This window comes from Solea senegalensis, linkage group LG20, assembly GCF_019176455.1.
Source record: "Solea senegalensis isolate Sse05_10M linkage group LG20, IFAPA_SoseM_1, whole genome shotgun sequence".
NCBI lineage: Eukaryota > Metazoa > Chordata > Actinopteri > Pleuronectiformes > Soleidae > Solea > Solea senegalensis.
This window is the reverse complement of record NC_058039.1, coordinates 17,112,560-17,137,958: the sequence shown is the minus strand read 5'-3', so window position 1 is coordinate 17,137,958 and position 25,399 is coordinate 17,112,560. Positions and strand designations below refer to the sequence as shown.

General features: G+C 41.3%; 1 protein-coding gene across 1 annotated transcript; it reads left to right on the top strand.

The window, feature by feature from the left end:
• The first annotated feature begins 1,812 nt into the window (after positions 1-1,812).
• On the top strand, positions 1,813-11,991 carry ube2ql1 (ubiquitin-conjugating enzyme E2Q family-like 1). The gene is made up of 2 exons (XM_044052567.1): positions 1,813-2,285; positions 11,820-11,991. The coding sequence occupies exons 1-2, from the start codon at positions 1,932-1,934 to the stop codon at positions 11,949-11,951; spliced, it is 486 nt and encodes a 161-aa protein (XP_043908502.1). The 5' UTR covers positions 1,813-1,931; the 3' UTR covers positions 11,952-11,991.
• The last annotated feature ends 13,408 nt before the right edge of the window (positions 11,992-25,399 follow it).

Genomic DNA, 25,399 nt, shown 5'->3' with positions numbered 1-25,399 from the left:
CTATTTTTTTAATTTTTTTATAAAACAATGTAACACATGAGCTGACAAGAATATAAACTCCAGCACTTCTCTCAGGTAACTAAGCACTGAACATCAAGCTACACTGGGTTAGCCAAAATACAACAGGAAATAAGCTGTAAACCTTCAAAATAATACATTTAAGCATTTAAAGTGTCACTGTCCTGACAGTTTAATACAAAAATAAGCTCTTTATGACTTATTCCTCATGTAAATTATACTAAATTATCCTGATGTATAATTTTACCTTTCAGGTAAAATTGTAATGGCCTTGTCTTTAAAGTCATGCTGTATGGACGTGTGATTGAATGGGTGTGAATAAATGAATAGCTGTAAAACTGTAGTGTAAAGAAAGCAGCTTTGAGTGGTCATCAAGACAAGAAAAGTGCCGTATAAATACAAACCATTTACCATTCTATAAGAACATATCAATAATGATAATAATAATATTAGTAATGATTTGAAATGCGTCTGAAAACATATAATTATATGTCTTGTTTTGTGTGTCTTGTTTCATGGCCTGACCAAGTCACAAAGATAAATTGTTATTATTATTTAGATAGGGATAGAGGTAGAGAGAGAGCTTTCGTGGGGCTTTTATTTCGAAAAGCCCAGGATGACAGCGTCACAGGCATTAACCGCGGGTTGGCTCATCCTCGGCTGCATTAAAGCCGCAGCTGCAGTGCACACACATCCACTCTCTCACTCTTCGTTTCTCTCTCTCCCCTCTCTCTCTCTCTCTATCTCTGCTCCTCATCCTCCTCCTCTCCCACTCTCCTGCAGCTCTCTCACCGTCGACAGCTCTTTCTCGTGGATGCTGGCTGGAGCCATTTGTCCCTCTCTCCCTCTCTCGCTCCCGTGTTGTATTTCATTTACGCAGTGGGGAGGAAAAGCGGAGCAGAGAGAGGACTGGGACTCAGAACTGGAGACTCGTTCACGGTGAGTGGGACCACGGATGGCTGCATGTGTGGACATGAATCCTGTGATGAGGACAGCTGGGGATAGTCATAGTTTAGCATCTTGACGTCTCCCTTTATCATTTTCCCACATCATAACATAATCCCGCAGCTTGTATTGTATTGTAATTGTGCGTAAATGGATAAAACACGGCCTCAACTTTGTGTTATTTTGTATATTGTAATATGACATTAGTGTTTCTGCTGCACTGAACAACCGCAGTCACACTCATTAATGATGTTGTTGATTTATTGTATTTTTTGTGTTTGTTTGTTTTCGTTTCAGTCGTGTGGAGATGATGCAGTGAGGACAGATCCACGCAGGCTGTGCCCGCTCGTCTTCATCCCGAGGCTGAAGGGGGGATTGCGGTACAACAAGGTTAATAATCAGCGTCAATAAAGGTCGTCTCTGTGAGCACGAACCGGCGCAAAGGAAAAGGGTGAATATCGCCCCTGTGCGGGGGGGGAGGACCGGCGGAGGAAACACAAAAAATATAGATCCATAAAAAAATTATGGCCACCCTACTGCGGAAGATCGGTCTGATCCGCCTGCACGACCGAGACACCGAGGACCCAAAGCACCACCAGGGCTCGTTAAAGGGGAGCAAAGGGAACCAGAAGAACAACACCAACAAACACTGTCAGACCGCCAACGAAACCAACAACATCCTGAGCACGCCGGAGATCAAGGCGAGGAAGCTGGACCAGCACGGCAAGGACAAGGCGAGCGGCAAGGATAAGCAGGGCAAGGATGCGAAGGAGAAACAGCAGAAGGGAGGAGGAGGTGGTGGTGGTGGAGGAGGAGGAGGAGGCGGTGGAGGAGGGGGAGGAGGTGGCAGTAGTGGAGGTGGAAGTGGAGGAGGAGGTGGAGGAGGGAGTAAAGCGACCAGTTCCTCCTCCATAGCACCGCTGGCGCCTCACCGGCAACACTGCACCCAGGTCCGGACGCGGCGGCTGATGAAGGAGCTGCAGGAGATCAGGAGGTTAGGGGACAACTTCATCACGGTGGAGCTCGTGGAGGACAACCTGTACGACTGGAACGTCAAGCTGCACCAAGTGGACAAGGACTCGGCGCTGTGGCAGGACATGAAGGAGACGTGCACCGAGTTCATCCTGCTCAACGTCACCTTCCCCGACAATTTCCCCTTCTCGCCGCCCTTCATGCGCGTCCTGACGCCCCGCCTGGAGAACGGCTACGTGCTGGACGGCGGGGCCATATGCATGGAGCTGTTGACCCCGCGCGGATGGTCCAGCGCCTACACGGTGGAGGCGGTCATGAGGCAGTTTGCAGCCAGCCTCGTAAAAGGACAGGTGAGGGCGGTGCTTCTTCGCTTATCAGGAATATCACAAGTCACAGCACGTCACATGTCAGTCACTCATTCATCCCCAGCCATGACACAACACTGGATAAAGCTCCATCGTGCGTAATGAACCACTTTTACGCACCACGGTCCTATGACAAAGTCTAATTTCTTACAAATAATTTGGCGAAGCATAGAAGAATGTGTCATGGGTTTACCAAGGCCACTGTTTTATCTCACAAGGTCAACACTTGTTTGTTGTTTGAAATCACAATCCTGGTCCAGATTATCACAGATAATTCATTTGAAGGCATTCTGCCTTTGTCCAATCTTATTTTATTACAATCCATCCTTTCTTTTTTGAAGTTATGCTGCTGACAAACAGACAGAATAGTCCCAAAAACCAAGTTTGTGGCTTAATCTCTCAGGATTAAAGGTCTAAATCTTGAAAATACTTATTTCCAAATGAGGTAATAACAATTAATCGTTCTATTTTTCCATGTCAATTTCAAAAGATTTTTTAAAAGCATGTATAGCTTTAAATTCTCGCTCTTATATTGGAGTATAGTGTAGCAGTAAATATGAAACTAAAGCTTTACTTTAGCTGGAAAAAATCAAATCATAGTCGCAGAATGTGTCAGGAAAAAATGTTTTCGATGTCTAACCCAAACTATCCAGTCCTAATCCAAATAGGATTACAGATTTTACCATTTATTCCCATTGTAAAACCTCAGATGACAAATTTATGCCGTAAAATCGATCAATCTCCTGTAGCTGCAGTCTATTTATAGCATCCTCTGTCACTCTGTCAGCTGTAGAGGCTGCAGTTTAGTATTCCAGGACTGTGGTCCCTTCATCCCACCCCTCCTTTTTCTGCTGTGAGCAAATGCATGATTGTGATTATTATTAATCTTTATGTGACTTTACGGCGGCCATTTTGTGCAGTGTGATGCTCAGTGTTCTCCTAATGCGGTCTCTGTCCTTTTATCGCCTCCATAAATCAGTTTCCTGACGACAGCCGAGACCTGCTGCCATTGCAGTGATAGTGGAAGCGTCCCTGTGCCGGCTGCGTGGTGCAGCCGCGTCCATATTCCCAGCAGATTATTCTAAACGGGGGTGGAATAAGATGTGTTTTCAACACATGATGGATGGAGAGACAGATGGATGAATAGGGACAGCAGGTAGCAGACCTACCAACAGTCCTCAGTGACTTAGACTGACTGGATTATGTAATCCTGTCAAATCTGTTTTTCACATTCCCAGTGTGCACTGCAGCAGCAGCAGCAGCAGCAGCAGCAGCAGCAGCAGCAGCTCTGCAATACCAATGGAAATAGCTGCATCCTAAAAGCTCTCCTGGCTATAATCGTTCCAACTCTGACTAGATTTTTTCTTGTTTTCCCTCCCACATGGGACTTGATGTGCTTTCTAATCCAGTGCTCACTTTCCTCGTCATCATCATCATCATCCATTCATTTCACAAGGCCCAGAAGCTGCGTCGCTCACCTCACTCGCTCTGTGCCGTTTGACGTCACAGCTGTATATGTGTGTGTGTGTATGACAGTGCAGTGGCAGGAGGAGGAGGAGACCTTATGTAAACCGTCACTGGATTCTCCCGCTCCAACCTCCAAAACCTCAGTGGCTTTCTTGTGGTTTTGTGATTCCACGTTACTTTACTCCAGAGTCATGTGTTCATGTGTTCATCTGGAGTCTGAGAGGTCAAACACAGAGAGAGGAAGGTGCGGCCTAATTACAGTGAACAAGGTCAAAATATCAATTTTGGTGATATATTCATTCACAAATGAAGGCACTGAAGTAAACCGTCCATGCTAGTTCCAAACTTGGGCGTCGGAAGTTACCTGGCATAAGAGGAGGGAGTTTAAGGCGGGATAATTAATGGTGGAGAAAGCTACGTTAAGAGATGCCCCGTCCACGTTCAATACATAGATTTTATTAGAGCTGCAACTAACGATTATTTTCGTAATAGTGTAATTGTTTGGTCCACAAAATGTCAGAAAACAAAACATTGATCAGTGTTTGTCAAACCTGGTAATGTTGATGTTCTTGAATGTCTTGTTTTTGTCCACAAACCAAAATGATTCATTTTTTAATGATTACTTTGTTTGTATGGAGCAAAGAAACAAACAACATATTCACATTTAAGAAGCTGAAACCATCATAAATCTTGTTTTAATCATGAAAAAATCTTCAAACCGATTAATAATCAATTCATGGAGTAATTGTTTCAGACTTTATGCACTTTGTTGTGAACGTCCACGAACGTTTAACTTATCATCGTTTTAACATTCGGTTTTCTCCAGTTAGACAGATATCGTGATGCATCGCTATACGATTGTCTGAGTATCACAGAATCGCTGTATTGCGATATAATTGCTATCATGGACCATGTGTCGTATCATATCGTGAGCTACCCTGTAATTCCCGTCCGTCGAGTTTGCTAAAAGAAACTAATGATTAATAATTTGTGTGTGTTTGTACGTCTGGATCTTTTTGATTGCTTCTCTCAAGGACGTGCAGACGTTTGCATGCGTCTCATGTCCTGATTTTAATTGAGCCGTCCCCTCGTCTCTCAGGCATCATGCAAACAAAACACGCAGCGCTTACATACATACATATATATTTAGTCATATATAAGCTTAAACACACAGAACATGTTTGTTTGTCCTTGAGCAACAAGTCTCCCGTGATAATAACACGGTGGCTTATTTAGAAGAACCTCTTCTCTATTTTTACTACGTGACGATGCATGGAGTCAACAGCGAACACACACACACACACACACACACACAGAGCGACATAAGCTGACATGAAGTTTGTGAAATCAGTGAATTCACCCCCACAGTGATCTGCAGGTGGTAGAAAAGAGCAAAGAGCATCACACTCTGATTCAGCATCTTCAGCGTCCTGTGAGCTGTTTTGTAAATTCGTCTGCACAGCAGTGGTAAGAAAATGTTTTAGTGTCACATAGCAGATTTTAGCCACTTAACAAAAGAGTCATCTCACTGTCTATCTCACTGTTAGACAGAGTTTTCCAACAGGAAACTGAAGTTTGTAAACCACTCGCGCTCCCACACCAAAGTCCATAGAGAAAATCAGCGATTTTAACGTCACAGCACACAGGAGTTGTTGATTCACTGCTGCCTCCATCAGTAAGTTCGACTGTGTGATTTTAAAAAATTCTGCATTTAAAATCCTTCATTCATATTTCCCTCAGTGACACAAAGTGACCACACGAGGCAGCAGTAGATCAGCGGCTCTTGTGTCCCCGCGAGCTGAAATCACTGATTTTCTCTACGGACTTTGGCATGGGAGAGCGGGTGGTTTACAAACGTCAGTTTCCCATTGCAAAAGTCTGTCTAAAGGTGAAATAAAGACGTGAACATAATCTTAAGATATCGCAGACTTGAGTTGACATAGATTATAGTGGATGTGACTTTTGCTATGTGATTAAAAATCCATATTTCCTGGTGTTTTCACTGAGAACTACTGTCGCAGGCTTGACTCAGACTGTTCAAGGTCCAGGGACACACAAAGCTTACAATCACACACGTAAAAAAAAAAAACTCAAATATCCCTCTAAACAAACTAGTTTCAATGCAGAAATGAGTCAAAGACATCAGAACACAAAAGTGAAAGAAGATATCTTTCATATTTTCTTACCACTTGGTCAAGTGAAGAATAAACGTCAAATCCTTGACGATGCTGCCGTGTTAGTTTAATTCACATTCTAATAAAGGGTTGGATTCAATTTGACGAGTTTCTTTTTTAAATTTTTTTTACTCATAAAACGTGTTATAATTGACAGAAAAACACAGCGAAGAGCAGTGCAGGGCTTTTATTTTCTTTGAAGGAAGTGACTTTGACGTCAAGTTTCATTTCTTTCAATCCCAACTTCCTCTGTTGTTGTGGGGAAAAAACTATATATTTTACGGGTGAAGTGGCTCTTTAAAAGTATAGTTAAAAGTAAAAGTATATGCTAAAAATACATATGTATGTATATATATATATATATGTATATATATCTATCAGTTTCGGCCAATAAAACCTCCTACATGTTAAACCCTGGACACTGTATCCCACACATTTTCAACCACGTGTGTTTGCCAGACTTTCATTATGAAAAATTGAGACAACCAATCACTATTTTGTGTATAAATATGTGGTTGAAAAGTCCTCTTTTTGTGCTTTTACACACTCATAATTAGGAATGTCCAGTCCCTCCATAGATCCATAAATGTAGACGCTAGCTTCAGTGAAGTTTGGGGACTCCCTGAATGACCTCATCACATGTTTTATTCCAGAGAAGAGAAGTAAACAGAGAAAACCCAGCAAACACAGCGTCCTTTTTAAAACGTGTTACAGCACAGAACAACAAGAGGAAACATATACAGTGGCATTCCCCTTTAATGACCCCGCTGTCAGTCCCTTCAGTTCCCACGGGGTTTTTCCTTACTGATCTCACCACCATGATGATGATGGTGATGATGATGATGCTGCTGACATTGATCCCTGTTTTGTGTATCACAGCTCGTTTTAAAGCACATGTCCGTGTTATGCAACGCCCTCGGCCCCCAGAGCTGCTTCCCAACATGCACTGGGGCCTCTCCCCCCTTCCACTGCCCATTGACTGATCTTCATTCACACGATTACCCAGCAGCCACTTTACATGAACAGTGAAATAGACAAACACTGACATGGCACTGTATCGGCCCGAGGCGCTTGCTAAATGGAGCCACAACACACACACATATTCTCCCTCTCTCTCTCTTTCTCTCCATCCATCCATCCATCCATCCATCTTTGGGTCCTTCATACCGAGTAATTCTTAACGACTGCTCGCACAATGGTGCTAATTAATGCTCAATTTGCCCTTTTCAAGCCAGAGCCACAGACTGTGGTGTGTGCTTGTTAATCACCGCACACACTTTTTCTCTCTCGTCTTTGGTCTTTAATCATGATCTGTTTTGTCGAGTTTTGTCACCACAGTCGCGTATGTGTGATGTCATCTGGTTCAATCCCAGTTTGTGTGTTTTTTTTTGAACAGAGAACGACACATAGAACTTTTGCGATTCCAAAGAGACTGAGGCCTGTCAAGTGCCAAGCAGGTCATCTTAAAATAAAAGGCTCAACATGGATGACTGTCATCCTGTATGTGTTTACATCACATAACAACCACAACAATCCACCTGAGAATGTCCTTAGAAACTCAGACATTCACATTTGTCATGAGAGAGACACTCAAGTCGCCGGGCAGCTGCCAGCATGTTACGGACACTATCTGTGTGTCTGGAGTGGCTCATGACAGTTTTTTGGGGTTTTTCTTTTTTGACAGTCAAGGATCGCAACTTCCAGTCATTGTCAACAAATTAAATAAAACCTTTGCTTTATCGAATGTTACGTCGCTCAGCGTCCCTCAAATGAAACCTTCCACCCAACAATCTAGAGATTACTCGATTATTAATCCATTACTAAAGGAATCGTCAACTATTTTGATAATCGATGAATCGGTTTGAAGCTTTTTTCATTATCAAAAGAAGATTTCTGTTTGTTTTAGCTTCTTGTATTTCTTCGTTTTTTTTGCTCCATTTAACAAAAAAAAATCATTAAAACTAAACAACAAAACAAGACATTTGAGAACCTCATCCTTTCCAGGTTTGACAAACATTTTGATCAACATTTTCTGACATTTTATGGACAATTACTTGATTAATCGAGAAAATAATCCATAGATTCATCGTTAGTTGCAGCGCTACAACAATCCCTCACCTCTCTCCGTCTTCAGCTTCTATCTCAGCCTCTTGCAGGCAGGTTTCACGCGGATAATTCCCTGCTTTTGTGTCGGACGTCAGCGCACACCAGAAGTAAACAAACCTATTTTATTGCGTTAATCTCGGCTGTATTAATCGCAACTAGTCATTTCTCATTATCACACTTTCAACAGTCAAATGACCTCCTACTTCTAACAATGTGAGAGAGGGCGTCTCGCCACCTACCTAATGCATCATTCAATAACAACTCCATGCTCGTGCTTGTATACTGGGACAAGTAATCCTACATTTTGCATGACACTGACCGCAGATCAGCCGTATTCCGCTCCGACTTCATTTGTTTTGTGACACAGAGTCAACGCCGGATTCAATGTCCCGTCTTGGGCATTTTGTAGCGAGTGTTGATTTCAATATCGACTTTTAAACGCGCCGGGGCAAACGACAATAAAGATGAGCTGCTGTTATTGTGTCATTGTATCTGCGGGACAAAGTGAGGAGAGTCAGTGTGAGTGTGAGTGACACTAAGCCACGCGGTGAAACGAGGCCAGTGTCGCTACAGGAATGGAAACTGTAACCCTAATCTCCAGATCATTCAACGTTATCACCTCATCTCCCTTCATCCCCCTGCATCACTCGTGACCTAAAATAGCCGCGCGAGTACGCCGAGAGGACTCAGTGGTCATCCGTCACAGAGAAGCTTTAATTTTACTATTTAATGTTATAATGATTAGTCTTCACCTAAGCCTGTATTTAGGCCTTTTAATTGAAGTATACAGTAAATGCACTTTTTATTAAAAACTAATACAGTTACAACCACGTACAGTCGCACTAAACCTAACTTAACTTATTCTTTTCAACAAAAACACCAATTCATTCAAGATTCAAAGACTTTCTGTTGTCCATTCTCGATATGTACGGGACATTAGAGAGGAATCAAAATACCGTTCTTCTTTCACCTTGTGCTTCAGTGTACCACTGTGCAATTACAAAAGTTAACACTAAATTTGAATAAATATGAATAAAAAAGTAAAAATAAAAAGTTAATCTAAGTAGTGAAAAGGAGAGAGACAGGCCATTCTGTCAATATCTGAGGGAATCTGACTTTTTGTTTCCCTAAAGCTGTTTCCATTTTGACCAGCATTAAATGTCACTCACCCTAATTACTCACGACATTTTCACACTTTATGCCAACGATATTTAGCTTTGTAAATAGTTTGAGTTCAAGTTGTGCCAGACGTAAGTGATGTCTGTCAGGAAGTGGCGGATTAATGGATTTGTTTCAATGCTCAAAGCTTTAAGACAAAAAACAAAAGGAAAAGAAAAGCTTTTTGTAAATACTGTCTCTTCTACTCTGGCCGGACTTTTCTTTGCAGTTTCAAAAAAAATATGAATTATCCGTCACCAATGGATTAAATGACAATATTCACTATCATGTGTTAATAAGTGAGCTTCAGTAGATTCTGGCAGGTGGATTTTCAGGTGGAGTGAAAAGTGGATCAGTTGATCAGTCACTAACAACAGCTGCTGACCCCTGGGTCAATTATAGCTGTGGAATAATAATCTTAAGATTATGATAGGAGCATGAAGGATTACGGTGCCGAGTGCATTTTTCTGTTCTGTGCTGCTGCATGTGGAGGAGGTCGTCATCTAAAATAATTGAATTAGTATCGGTTGAGTTTCCTCAGTTTGGAGCCATTTTGTACTTGAGAAGAAAGGTTTGAGAAGAACGGACGTGTGTAGTGTTACAGAGCACGTACAACTGCAGCCAGTCAATTAATGTCATGTGAAACTGGACCAGAGGTGAAACAATGGCTCGATTCATCGTTTACTCAATGAAACATCAACTATTCTGATCATCCATTAATCAGTAATTCAAGTTTCTCTAGTTTTTCAGCTTCCTAAATGTGAATGTTTTCCGGTTTCTTTGCGGCACTTGAGAAAATCCTCATGTCCTGGACTGAAAAGACAATTTTTCAACATTTTATGGACCAAACGACGACTCGAGCAATCGAGGAAATAATCGTCAGATGAGTTGGATAGTTGAAGCCCTAAAGTGGACGTATACTCCACAAGAACAGAGAACATTTCTGCGTTAACCACGCCCACTTTACATTTCTATGAGAAAATAATGCCAGGGCCCTGGGAGAGAGAACACATGTCGCGTGTACAGGGTCTTTACAGTTTAAAAAGGGAAGCAGGACAGAAGTCACTGTTAGTCAGTCAGTGTTGTGGTTTTCTCCATGAAGTCTATCAGGAAGTGAGAATATACTGAACAGCCACCAGGTGGCGACTCCACTGTTTTGCGAAAAGAGCTACATTTGAATGGGAGTCTGTGAGGAAATGTCATCTACTTCTGACTGATTTAATGGTCTCAATTGCTAGATTCAGGTCTTCTCCAAGAGAACGTGACGTGAATGTAGTAAACGATGTTCCCATCAGTGGACATTAGTGTGATAGCTCATATTGTCTGGTTGGAGGCAAGAAACCCACATGGCGTCTGTCGAACTGCAAATCTCGAGGTTTCACAAAGGCAAAGTGTGTTTTGTAAAGAAAATCCATGTTCTATGTAGAGTCTGCAGCCGTGGGTTTATGCTCAGTTGACAAAGATTTGGACGGACTTGGGTTTTTTTGACGTTCTTGTATTTTGGCACTGATCTTATTCATAAACTCGTACATTTCACACTCGTATGAATCACGTCTTTGTCGCGGCCGTGTTTTAAACGAGAACACAGTTGTTTCTTATTGTTTATTTATTCTCCCACGCACACATGCACACACACGCACACACACACACACAGACACTTCATCATCACATGGAACACCCACACCTCTAATTCTCCGTCCCCTCCTTGTGTCATCCCACGGTTATTATTAGCCGCTGGTGTTTGAAGGACAGAGTGTTTTCAGGCAAGCTGGTGCCTGGATGTCACGGTGTCCTGAGTGAGATGTTTTTTTCATGCTCTCGTTCTCTATTTTCTTGTAATATTTAAGCATTTTCTTTAGTTTGGTCGAGCACTTCTCTTATCGCTGTGTTGCCGAGTGCAGCGTAGGACACTGATTAAACCTGACATCTTAAAAGCCTTTAAACATTGATCTAATGTTGGTCAAATGTTGGTCACCCCCCGAGCCCTCCCCTCCCCTGAGCGGCTTTGTCCATCTGCACACACATGCTGTGTCCTTGTCTTTCTCTCTCTCTCTATTTAAAACACATGAAATGTTTTTTTGCTAAAATAAGCTTTTACACCACTGGTTGTTGTGAGGAGACGAGAACAAAGAACATCCAGGTCAAGCAAAGAAGAATCTGACATGTGCTGTTTTTCCTGCTTTATGGAGGAGACACAAAAAGAAAGATCACAGCTAATAGGCGATTTTATTCGTCTTGTTTGGCATCAGGTGGCTGTGGCGTCCTGTTAGTTACAATTGACAGTCCCAAAAAAAAAATGTAGGGCTGACAAGGAAAAAGAAGCCAGGATCCTGGGGTCGTGACACACCGTTCACAGATGTGGAATCACAAAGTGAAGGCAATAAGGCAATACAAGTAAAATACATAAGAAGAAGTCTGTTTAAAAATCCTAGGTTTTAGAAAACTGAACTGAAAAACTGCTTTTTTACATCATTATTATTTTACCTTCATTTTCAAGACAAGACCGACTTCACCTGTGACTCCTGAATGAACTTTGTAATTGTCCCATTGACGCACATGTCTGCATATTATTTTCCCACAGCCTCAAATCTCTCGTTCTCCTCTCTCCTCACAGGGGCGTATATGTAGGAAAGCGGGGAAGTCCAAGAAAGCGTTCAGCCGCAAGGAGGCCGAGGCCACCTTCAAGTCCCTGGTGAAGACCCACGAGAAGTACGGCTGGGTGTCTCCGCCCGTGTCCGACGGTTGAGTGCTCGGCCCGAACGACCACCCTCACCCCCCACAAACCCCACCGCTAGCTGGACAAACCCAGCTAGCCCTGACGCGCTAAACGACACACCACGTCAACGCAACGATCTCTCACCTCTACCCCTCCCCTTTTTTTTTTGGCTGTTTCATTTCTTTTTGTGTCTTGTTAGTGTTTGAATTTTCTCTCCATCTTAAACCAAAAGACTCGGAGAGCAGACGCGGTGTCATCATCATCGCGGACTTTCAACCCCTCCCCCCCACCACCACCACCACCTCACCCGCTCTCGCTCTCTCTCCTTCAGGGAAGGAGCCTGAGAGGGAGCTGTGTGTGTGTGTGTGTGCGCGTGTGCGTGCACGTGCACGTGCACACAGATGCAGGTGACTGTTGTTGGACTTCTTTTTCTTTTTTCCTCCCAGTTTGCACCCACATGCACGTGCAGAACTAAATGGAACTGCGTGGACTCGCTGCACCCGTGTGGAAAGACTCATAAACGAAGGAGACTCGTCCCCCTCTTCTGTCCTCGCTGTCCTCGCTGTCCTCGTCCTCTCGCGTCGCCTCCTTAAAAATGAACTGGCATTACATTCCTCCCTGTCTCTGTGTAGCTGTTGGATCATTTACATGTAAATGAAGCTATTAATGTTTAATAGATGGGCAGCACTGGCATTTTTACTCACTCCTTCATCTCTCCCTCCTCGCCCTTTCTTTCTTTCTTTTCGACTGTGCCATCGCTCACAGTTAAATGCAACATGAAGATTGTAATTTACATAGAGCTGTGCTCTTTCTCTCTCTCGCTCTTTCTCTATCTCTCTTTAGCTCGTTCACTCTTTCTTTCTCTCTGATTTGGTGTGACTTCATTTAGAACTCACTTTTACAGATATTGATCACTTTGATGGAGGGGGGGAAAAAGTCACATGTTGCTTTTATGCAGGGACTATGTTTGAAAAATAGACTGACAGTCAATCACCTCTCTTTCTTTCTCTCTACTTTAATGTTATCAAGTGTGTGTGTGTGTGTGTGTGTGTGTAAAGGACAGAGAGACGACTGTAACTCCCACGATCCAGATACCAGATGGTACGTCTTAGGGTTTGTGTGTTTGTTTCAACATGAAACTATGATTTACTGTGAATAACACGACAAAATGAACAATTTGCCGTTCCGTCCATGTCTGTAACCACACGTGGGAGACTGACAGCAAATATCTACGCGCACACACACGGCTTCGTTCCCGATCCGCGTTCCCCCACAAAACACACAACGAAGCTCAGTAGAAAATGTGCGTTAAGTCTGCGCCCACTTGTTGCTTCCTCCTGTGGCCTTCATAGAGGCGGGCGGTCAGTAGCAGCGTCCAGAAATGAAGATGGACAGAAGCCGGAGAGCCGCCATAGATGCAGCGGCTGCTCTAATTGACCGTACACTTCACAGCGAGCCTAATTTGACGCCTCCTGAAAGACGGCAGAAGAAGAAGAAGGAGAAGGAGAAGAAGGAGAAGAAGAGCTTTGATCCTCGCCTCTCAGAAATGTCAGGCCGCTTGCAAAATGGCCGTAGACAGATATCATTTGCTCTCTACCTGCTGTGATTAACTCGGAGCCGCACTGTTCCCGCGCTCTAAAAGGACTCCATAAATATCTAATATTAACTCTGTGGCAGCGGCGTCGTTGTCAGTCAATCGAGCGGCCGACTATTCACAGACTTATCTGTGTGCAGTGCAGTCCTCGTGTGTTTGTTTTGCTCTCTGCTCAGAAAATGTCAGAGGGGGAAAAAGCCGCTAATTGGTCTGACATTTCAGCAGCACGTCATTAGAGCAGACGGACGGACGTCAAACCTCCTGCTCGCCAGTGACATTTTGTCACTTTATGCTCCGGCCCTGTTTCTTTGGAGAGTGATGGGTGGAGGGGTGAGGAGGCCAGAGAGTGGGTGAGCTGAGGTGAGGCGGGTATGGCGGCAGTTTGATGCCAGTCAGCCACATCGTGCCACATTTGCATCTATGCTGCGTCTCAAAAGCCCCCACGTGTGTGTGTGTGTGTGTGTGTGTGTGTCCACCAAGTGAAAATAAGAGAGAGAAAAAAACAACAACACCATCTGGTCTGTGGTCACGTGTGAACGAAGGCGTTAGTCGTCTTTGCATTTTGTCATTTCAGGGGTCGGTCATCGCAGAGCGATCTCTCGGATGTTGTCGGACAGAGAGAGAGAGAGAAAAACTGTAAACTGGATTATTACGAAGACAAAATATCTCCAAAAAGCTCAGTGTTGGCTGGTTTCAAGAGAACAATTTTGTGATATAGTTTAGATTGGTAGTTTCCAGACACTAACTGGGTGAACTGATTATGTTGTATTATATCTGCATGTGAAATGTGATTGGTAGCTAGCTACTGTATATCTTTTTTCAAGAAAAAGGCAAGGAAAAAATATTGGGGCGGTAAAGAAAAAAAAATGCAAATACGTTTCTTTTCTTGGACAAATTTTCTTTCTTTCTTTCTCTGTTTTTTGGGGGGGAAAATTCCGTACTGTATGTATTTAATTTTCTTTTACCTTTTTCCAAGTGTCCTCAAACTGTCACATTGTGTTTCTGAATGTTTGTGTTTTAATTTATTTGTGGTTTGCCAAAATGAAGATTTGAAGCATGTTGCAGGTATTGTCACAAGAAGAAGAAGAAGAAAAAAAAAAAACAAAGAAAAAAAAACTTACTATGAATGATAGCCTTTGTGTTTGTGTGATGGGAGGGAGGTGTGTTTATTGAGGGGACAAAAATTTTACAAAGCCTCAAATTTTTAAAAGGAATATTTCCTTCATTGCGAGTGCGTTAAAGTGGAATGAAGAAAACGTGCGCTCCTTTGACTTCTTCTCAGTTCCCCTTCATGATGTCACCACTGTCTATTCCCCCATTGGTCCTGCTCTAGATAGCGACGTGTAATGCAGTCAACACAAAGACCTGGATTCATGTCGTCACGTCTAGGATCCTCGCGACCTCTCCGATGCTTCAAATCTAACTCGATAAGGGAATCCGAGCTACGATCGATCAGTCGACGTCGTCACCACTCCTGACTTGAGCGCTTTTGGCCCGAGACGAAAAAGGTCGTTAAAAAGTTCAGAAGGTGAAAAGGTCATCGCAAGACCAAACAGGAATGTGCAATAAAAGTTACAGCTTAATTCAAAACTCTGCTGATTTGGTGTTTTTTTTTCTTTCTTTCTTTGGTTGGTGTCGACATTACGAGCTAATGTGACATCAGGGACTTGTTGTGAGGCTCCTCTCTCGCTCGACACATGCGTGCATTTTAATGACCCACTTCAGGCTGCCGTGTCCTCTGCCTGGCCCCTGCATTGTCCTACTTTGATTTACTGCAGTCATTACGAGCGTGTTTCCTGCATCCTCAGTGAGGACGGACTGTAATAACCCGGGCTCTTCTCTCGTGTGTGTGTGTGTGTGTGTGTGTGTACCTGAGGTCATGGGGATAGATGAACGATAGTTTCCTGCTGCTGATCATAACAATAAAACAGTTCATTGAAGACACACATACAGTAGTTACACAGAGGAAAACTGCGTTAGAAAACGTATGTGTTTTTTTTAATTTACAGTAAACTGTTAATACATGTATAGTTTTATGTATCATTAATGTACAGGTTATATTATATTTAATTGTAATTTACAGTAAATTGTCGAAATTATACCTATACAGTATATCATGTATTTTCAATTTACTTAATGTATACAGCATGTATTATAGATGTTTGCTATATAGTTGACTTATAGTAAATACTTTTTATGTATTCAACTTAACTGTTAAGAGTTCATTTGCAGTATACTAAAATCAGATTAGATTAGATTAGATTAGATAAGGACAAACAATGGAATAGAAATAGAGCAACATTGTAGTGCAAAGTACAAATAAATTAAACTTCATATCGGAATTCAATCAACCGATATGAGGTTTTTTATATATATTTTTAATTTACAGTATATAGTTTTATGCAGCGATGCATGCTTTGGGGAAAATACCTCATGAGATTTTTTGAGATTATGATTCCATCATCCATTCATTATCTACATGTGTTAAATTCATATTCACACGTGTTTAATACAATAATTTATTTTTTTGCTAACTGACTGACCTTCACTCTCATCCTAGGTTTGCTGCAGCTGCTCTAACGCCACATTTTACAGCCTGTGCCTTCACCGTCGTCCTCATCAGGGGACATGACGTGTCTCCAGCCTGAGCTGGGGACTAATCAGACCGTAGGAAAGCACCTGCGTGGGTGTCCACAACCTGTCTTTGTCCACATGTGCCTTAAAAAAACACACACACACACACACACACACAGGTGATTAAACGTCAAAATGAGTCTCTGTAAAACAAACCCACGGAGGCCTCTGTGTCATGAAAGGTGACCTGGATACACACAGGTGTTATTACACAATCTGCTGAACCACGCAAACATACACACACACTGTTATCATCATCATTGCTGTCATATACAAATTAATTGATCCCCGAGCTCTCTCTCTGTCTCTCTGTCTGTCTCTCTCTCTGTTATCTCTGCTGCTCATTAGGGAGACAGCAATCCGTGTGGCGAGAGGGACAGTAATGACATCATGCTAAAGATGCTGGGGCCGGCAAAATGTGGATTACCGTCAGGTGATTAGTGAGGTGAGTGTACAACAGAGAAAAGTCATATTTGATTGTGTGTACACGGATCTGTGCCGCAGGTGCACCCTTATATGTACATCCTACGGGTGTGTGTTTATAGGTCACATATTCAGGCTTTTAAAAAGTGGGTTTTTTTCATCTTCTTGCGTGTCGTCGAGTCAAGGTTATGTCGCATTTTTAGTCGCAATATAAAGTGGAAATAATTGTACAGAAGTCACAAAATTATACTGTTTTTTTCTTCTCTTTTTGTTCCTAAAAACGAGCCGAGTGAACATTTATGAGTAGTTTTTGAGCTCAGGTGTGTTTATAGAGTTGGTGAAAATGAAAGAGCTCAGATTCATCAGATTGTCTAAGGATATAAGACACTCTGTCTATATCTCTGTATAAACTGTACGTTTAAACATAATCATGTTCTAAGGGTTAAAGGGCCTATATGTAAGTCACAAAATGAAACGTATAAACTGAAAAACATGGCTGCGCTGATAACAATGACACAGCCAGTGCATTCAGGACATACATTTTCATTTCATCTACTCATTTACAAACGTTTTTGTTTGCCTTACAGACGTCCTACCTTCATCCTTTCATCGTTTTTTCTTCCTCCACTCGGATCATCTCTTGCTCCGAACCCAACTGTGTTCAGTTAATTCACAAAAAGCATTGCTTGTGGTCCCTGAATGATGCAGCTACACAGAGAGTGACAAATGAGCTTTCTCTAACAAAACAAAATGGGCTGTAACGAGGCGGTGAGAAGAAGGCCACACGGCACAGAGAGTTGTATTAGCTGACAATTGTATTAGCTTCATTAGATGAGATGCAATCTGTGAGTCTCCCATTTCCTCCTGCGCCGTCATCACGGACGCACGCGATGTCCAGGAGACTTCCCAGAACGTCTCTATGTGACATCATCCCAGCACACACATGCACATGGTGACGGAGGTTCGATTCAATTCAATTCAATTCAATTCAATTCAATTCAATTCAATTCAATTCAATTCAGTTCAATTCAATTTTATTTGTATCACGCCAAATCACAACATACATTATATCAAGGCTCTGTACATAGTAAGACTCAAGCGGACATCTGCCTAGACAGGTTGTGGTGAAAGTCAAAATTGGGGCACAGAGAAAGGACAAGAGTGAGGTGAGGTAGAGACCGCAGCGAGAGACCAGAAGCAGATATAAGAAGGTCAGCAGTGGCAGGGAAACAGGCTTTTAAAAAGGGTCAGAGGAGGAGAAAAACCCACAACTGCACAAATCTCCGGGGAGGTAAACGTCAAATAAGCTGTGTTGAATTATAGATCCCCGTCCTCCTCCTCCTCTTCCTCCTCCTCCACCACACTTAAGTCAATCTATGATGTATATAGCTGTCTTTTGAAATGCATGGAGTGCCGGCGGCGCTTTCGCATCAATGGTATATGGATCACACGTTATATTTTAGTCTCGCGATCGTTGGTGTGTCAGATGATATACGGTGCAGTGCAGTGGCGGAAAACCTGTAAAGTCGGAGGAACGGGCAACAGGAGGGCGATAATAATGGAGGAGCGTGTGCGTCCTGTACTCAGCTGAGTGACAAACACTGGAGATGTGATTTCCTTTTTCGTACAGGGCCGCATGCATTATGCATTCATGCCCAGCACACTGGTGTCTCACTCGGAAACACAGCGTTGAATAATGAATTTGTTTTCCTTGTTCAGATGTATGGATACGATGGACTGTGTGTGTGTGTGTGTGTGTGTGTGCAGGACGACTGGTACATAGACAATACATGCCTCGTGTGTGTGTGTGTGTGTGTGTGTGTGTGTGTGGATAAGTGGGGCAATCAAAAATTGATTTTGTTCCCTCAGCAAACATCTGCCAGATAAATTAAAGGAGGACACGTGAAGCAGTTTGTAAGAACGGAGGCAGTAATTATTCTAAGTGTAGCTTTATCAGTGATGGAGTTTAACTAAACCAGCTGGCGACCGTCTTTCAATCTACGACGTAAACAATGAGCTCCTCATGCTGCTGTTTTCTTTACGATTCATCGCGATTAATCCCATCGTTACCTAAATGCGATCAAATGTAAAAATCACTGCAATGGAAAACTAAACCGATGTTTATATGTCCAGTGGGAGGACCAGGATTGGGAAACACTGCATTATTATATTTTTTTTAATATGATTAATATAAAAAGATAAATCTTTTTATATAACATTTACCAAAACCTGTAAAACTGTAAAAAAAATTAGCAATTAAATTACAATGAAATAACAAAATAAAGTAAAATAAGACTGACATAATTTGATACATCCCATTTCAAACCACCACAAGAACCCTCATCACACATATTTAAATACTATTTTAATCATCCTTCTAAAAAATACTGTTCCATAAACTAGTTTCCTTAAGTTGAGTTCTGAATTCAGGTTTATTTAAGAGCTATGTTCCTTTAAAATTATATTTAATGACTCTTCTTTTCAAATATTTCCTGTATATTAGGAGACAAAGTGTTGTTCTTACAGGCTTTTGACTTTAGACATTGACTTTAGAACTGCAAACTAAAGTCAAGAGAGAAAGAAAGAAAGGTTTACCATTTTCCCCTGCATCAAAAAATCAAACTGCAACACTTGAATTCAGAGATCGGGACAACAGTCACAACATTTAATCAATGAGAAAGCCACTCTGTCCTGCGCTGATGTCGTTATCAGACGCGATTATGTTTTACCGTAACTGGATAACGTCTCATCTGAGACAGACGCTTCCCAGAATACAGACAAAACACTCAAGACACTCAAGGTCAATACAAACCACATGAGGAATTTCTCTTGTTTTGAATGATCCTCTGAGATTTCTACTCTCACCAGAGGTTGTGTTATGTTGTGTTAGCAGGATTACTGGCCTTGAGTGAGAGGTTGAGGACGCGTCGCGAGGAACAAAGTTTGGAGTGGATCCAGTTACTCGGGATGATACAGGACTGGGTTTCACTCTCTGTAACGTTGAGAGATTTATCGTCTATAAGTGTTTGCTGAAGGACAAAAACAAAGCAAAACACAACACTTTTGTCTACAACAATGTTTATTATTTCACTTCACACTGTCCCAGTGTTGTTACCTTGCAAATAGAAATCATTGATCGTTCTATTGACGTTGCCAGTGACAATTGTAACTCCATCTTCCATCTCTGCAGGGAAAAAATCTTTTCCAGTTTGTGAAAATGCCCATAATAATAATATTCTTAAGGGAAAGGAGGATCCAACACAAAGAGGATGGATAGTGTGCGAGTACACACGCTCGCACACAAAAACACAAAGAAATGCTATGAATAAAAGGTGTGTTTGTTTTTTTCTTATATCCTTTTTTTCAGCAAAACCTATGGGCAGTCTGATGATTTATGTTTTGGCTTTTTTTCATTTTCACCAACTATATAAACACACCTGAGCAACGAGTCCTCCAAATGTTTGAAACTGAAATTGTTTTCATGATTGTTTCATGAAATTGTTTTCATAAAAAACACAATAACAATAAAAAAGAAGAGGCTGAATATGTGACGTACAAACACATACACACTCTCCAGGATGTCCATATAAGGAGTTGTGTATTCTGCCCACGGCGAATTCACCAAGGGTGCACCTGACCTGGCTTTTGGGTTAAGGTTAGGGTTAGGTCTTGCTTTGTGATGCTTAAGGTTAAGGTTAAGGTTATGGTTAAGGTTATGGTTAAGGTTGGGTAAGGGGCGAGGGAATGTATAATGTCTATGACGTGTCCTCACCAAGATATAAAAACAAGTTGTGTGCATGTTAGTACAGATATAGAGCGTTAAGCTCTGTTGTCTTTGTCAAACTACAGTTAGCTCTTATGTAAGAATTGTGTGTGTTTGTGTGTGTGTGTGTGTGTGTGTGTGTGTGTGTGTGTGTGTGTTTGTGTGTGTGTGCGTGGTGTGTGTGTTGTGTGCGTGTGTGTGTGTGTGTGTATTATATTTGCCATTCTTAGCAGACTGAGCCCTACTATAAATATTTTATATGGCACAGAGCATGTGGGAAAAATTTATTTTTAGACACCTCCGGTGGCGTCACTAAGCCAGCTCTCTCTCTCTCTCTCTCTCTCTCTCTCCCTCTCTCTCTCTCTCTCAGCTTTTTGGCGAGGATTAATTAGATTTACCCTCCATGTGCTCATGGACATCGGTGTCGTCCTCCATTCATTCAATCGATTCCTGACTGCTGTCCACTGGCGAGAGCTGCAGAGCTGCAGCATTGATTCTCAATGAGTTCTTTTTAAAGTAGTCGACGCGATGTGAGCTTCAAATCCAGTAAACCGTCAACATTTTAAGGACCCGAGTCTTGTTCATGTTGGAGTTGGGATTTTTAAAACACAAGGTGATCCCACTCTGGCAAAGGACGATCGATATTAAGACAAAGACACTCATTACTTTTGTTCACAGAGAATTCTGTTGCACATTTAGTCTCTTTGTTTGGAGTGGCAACAGCATGAACTGCAAACAGTGTGATTACATTTTGAAACCGGCATCAAGTGGGTTCATAACTTCATGTGTTCTGGAAATGTTTGGTAAAAAATGTTTTTTTAGAAAATGAGCTGGTGTTGCTCACTAAAAATGCTGGACATTTTTAAATAGGTTTAAATGTGTGTGTGGTTAAATGAATAGTGTATGAAAGTAAATCTGTGCCATCTGAGTTTAAATTCTAACTGACTGATTTTTTTTTTGCATCAAAATCAGGCTTAGAATTTTAAAAGCCATCAAATTTCAAGCACTGAGTTTGTCTCAAGAAAAAATCAAAAATTCAACGTCTCAAAAATGTCAATGTCTCAAAAAATGTGACGTCTCAAAAATCAGTATAAAAAAATTCAATGTCTCAAAAAAATTCAGTGTCTCGTGTCATGGACACTTTCCTTCAGATTTTTAACAACACTCGCCTCTCTTTTGCCAAACCAAGCAAATGTGTCCCGTATGGTCTTCACAGCCACCACCACCTCCTTGGTGTCATGCTTCATGCACTTGAGGACTTTTCCAAATGTCCCTTGCCCCAGTGGACCCATCATAAGATAACCACTTGAATTAATTGACATGTGAGAAAATTCCTTCTAGGGTGTTTTTCCCACTTCAGAAATGCTCTCTGATTCACTCATTTCTAAAATATAAAAACCAATTGAAACAGGAGGTTGGTCTGTTGGGTCTGTTCTATCATTTTATATTCTTATACATGGACCAGGTGCCTTAACGGCAAAGAGATGATTCTTCTCAATATCGGAAAAATGTTTGTCATTGGTGGTGTTTTAAAAACACAAACCTTTGCTTTGATCATCAAAGCCAAATTGACTAAGACTGGTTACTTATTAGTTTATTAGTCATTAGTGCTGGCTTCGGAGATCAAAGCACCATCCATTAGAGTCCAAAAAAAAACCCACACGTCATCATCATCTAATCATGTGGTTTGACCAGGAATGAATTCTCGAAGCATTTTGGTTAACCATGGCAAACAAAAGGCAAAACATACTGTAGATCATGGCTGTCATGGCAACCTGTGTACACTATTACGTGTGATCAAACTATACTTTGGTGTTTTATCTTTGATGTGGTCGTTTGGTTGATGTTTACTGTAGGCCTATAGGAGGGAGCCTAACTCTGCAATGGAAAGACGCACGTATTATAAAATCAGCTTCTTCTATGATGAAATTTTGCACTTTGAGAAAAACAAATTATACATCAAAGCAAGTTATCCACTTTATTTGCAGCCTCCCAGTCTCTATAGAAACTGCAAAAAAAAATCTTTTTTAAAAAAAAGAAAATATTCCAAATGTTAAAACACTCATTTAAAAGAAGTAATGTTTGTGTTTAGTAGCCCGAGTGCAGAGAGAATGTCTTGTAATAGTGATTAGTCAGGGGAGAACCTGTGGGGAAAAGGCCTGAAGGCGTCAGGAGAAGTAAATTGCTTCTTCTTTGCTGTGTCACCTGTTTCTCCCTGGGGGGAACCCAAATTCCTCTGATGTACTCCAGGACACACCTTCACGATGCTGGTCAGGCTGTTCTTATCCTTTACAGACAAACAGTTAAAAAGACTCTCTATAAGAGATTGATAAAATATCATCAAGTGCCCTTTTTTTTTCCCAAAGCGTCACATAATTACTGTGATGCAAACGTGTCGTCTGTGATACGCTCGGTGTTAAAGGCTTAAAAGAGTTGAGCTTCTGCAATAAATGCAGGGAGCAGGTTGTTTTCATTCACTTTGAGCTTCATTACACTGTATGAAAAGTGCTGTATAAATAAAGTTGATTGATTGACACAAGGGATATGGCAAGATGGAGGCAAATGATCCACTGTGGCAACCCCTAAAGGGAGAACCCGAAACAAGGAGAAGTTGAGAGTGGTGTGCTATGACAAACTGTATCCTTGTGATTAGTTCAGTAACAATGGCTGCGAAAGTTGTGAAAAACCTTGAGGCCAAACTGTGTCAAATTATAGACAAGACAGACATGTTTGACTTCAGTTCATTTAAGGTTGTTGTTTTTTCTGGGTTCATTGTAAAGTCTGCGGCACAAAGAAACTTTGTGAATTGTGAAAAACACGTCGCGATGAGGTGATGCTCAGTCATTTTAGTTGATGGCTATAGTATGGAAGTAAATCTGTGCCATCCCCAGTTTGAGACTTCAAATTTTTTGATTGAATTGTTTTGAGACTTCAAATTTTTTGATTGAATTGTTTTGAGACTTCAAATTTTTTTGATTGAATTTTTCGAGACAAATCTTTTCCAATTCATTTTTTGAGACATGTTTTTACACTGAATTTTTTGAGGGGTTACATTTTTTACACAACATTTTTTGAAAGGATGAATTTTTTTGAGACACATTTTTTTACACTGAATTTTTTGAGGTTGAATTTTCTGACTGATTTGTGACAAATGTGACAAATTTAGTGCTTGAGGGCTTTTAAAATTCCAAGTCTGATTTTGATGCAAAAAAAATTTGAATTTAAACACATATTATTCTTATTATCCATGTGCAGGTCCACTGCCACAAACCCATTTTAAGTCTTAGCATGGAAAAAAAAAAAGGTATGAAGAGTCATTTCATTTCAATTTTTTTTTTTTTTACATTTGGCATTCAATTTGAATATGCAGTGTGTGTCAGTGTCTCCTCACCTGTGACACAGGAGGCTTTTTTAAAACCGTATTAACCGTGTTCTTAACCTGTTTGGAGAAAATACTGACTGTTCCTGTGGATCGAGCCCCATTATTATACAAGAGGGTGACACCCCAAGAAAAGTGCAGGGTGAGTGAGTGAGGGGAAAGTAATGAGCAACTGTGAGATGACGGGGTGAAGGATGTTGGGAGAGTTAAGGGATTAATGAGGGACACAGAGAGATGGATGAGGTTGATGGAGGGGAGTGTGTGTGTGTGGAGGGGGTCGTGAATGCAAAGCTTTATTTAGTGCATGCCTGCAGGTGTTGCCTAGTAACCAAAAGGAAACAGATTGAGAGAAGAGAGCTGGAAGAGAAAACTCTTTATTTCATTTTTTTTCACTTCACTATTTTTCCTTCACGCCCACCCCCCTTTTTCCAAAATCCCAGCACAGACATGGATGGACACACAAAGATACTTTTTTTTTTCCCCCTGTGTCTTCCTCCCATCACAGAAATCCCCGTCCCTCATTAGCAGTCAGTCGGGGTGGCTGCTGTCCTCCTGTCAGGAAGACGATGAGAAAAAACGAGGGCAAACGAGAAGCAGGAGGAGACACGCGAGCCGGAGAGGGAGAGGAAATTCAGTGAGTTCCTGTAAGACGAAGAAAAAGGAAACAACACATCTATCAACACTGTTTCCATAGCATTTGCAGCAGTTTCTCATCACTGTGCTTGTTTTGCATCAGCTTGTTTATGAATTGTTGTTCCGTGATTTAAACCACACAGCACACATCCAACCTAAGCTTTAAATGAGTCTGAATTTTATTCTGTGTCTTACTCATGAGCTTATAAAATGAGTACTCTTGGTGAACACATGTAATCGACCCACTTATTCAAAAATACTTAGATAAGGTACAAACGTCAGAGGAATTGTTATGTCTCGCCCACATATGATTTCTTATGTTCTATTCTCTTTTACAATCATGTGAAAGGCGACAGACGTCGCAGTGTTATAGTGGGACCATCACAGTCTGCTGCTCATGTTCATGCATGCATGCATGCCTTTGGTGGCCGGGGGAAGGGTGTGCTTTGCATTTTTTACATCCCATCCCATTCCTCACTTGTGACATTTGCGCAGGACATACCGCTTATCTGAATAACCATAGCTGTGGACAATATGGACGATACACCATGTGGACAAAAATCAATACACATAGCACAATGTTTCTCAATGCACGGCTGCTAAAATTGCATCATTTGTAACTTTAACTCACTTTCATTTTGTTTTTTTTATATATTATGTTGTTTAGACTTAGATCTTACTTAGTATGTACATATATATACAGTATATATATATATATATAGAGAGAGAGAGAGAGAGAGAGAGATAGTTCCATATTTATAGTCTGTACATAATGGAGTACTCAATAAATATTTCCTTTTTTCTATTCCATTTAAGTTTCTTTATATTCTTGTATGTTTACAGTCTTGTAGTGACTATATTTCACTGTGGGTTATAACAGTGTAACAATGCATGTGACAAATACTAAACTATGCTTTTGGGATTTGGGACGACATACTGTACTATGACTTTTTTGACCAGTTTTGGACGACATACTATAGTATGACGATTTTGTGTGATTTTGGACAACATACTATAGTATGACTTTTTTTGACCAGTTTTGGACGACATAC

Coding starts and splice junctions, on each gene's coding strand:
- ube2ql1 (XM_044052567.1), top strand. CDS start 1,932: ATGAAGGAGCTGCAGGAGATCAGGAGGTTAGGGGACAACTTCATCACG. Junction 2,286..11,819: donor CCAGCCTCGTAAAAGGACAG/GTGAGGGCGGTG, acceptor CTCTCCTCACAG/GGGCGTATATGTAGGAAAGC.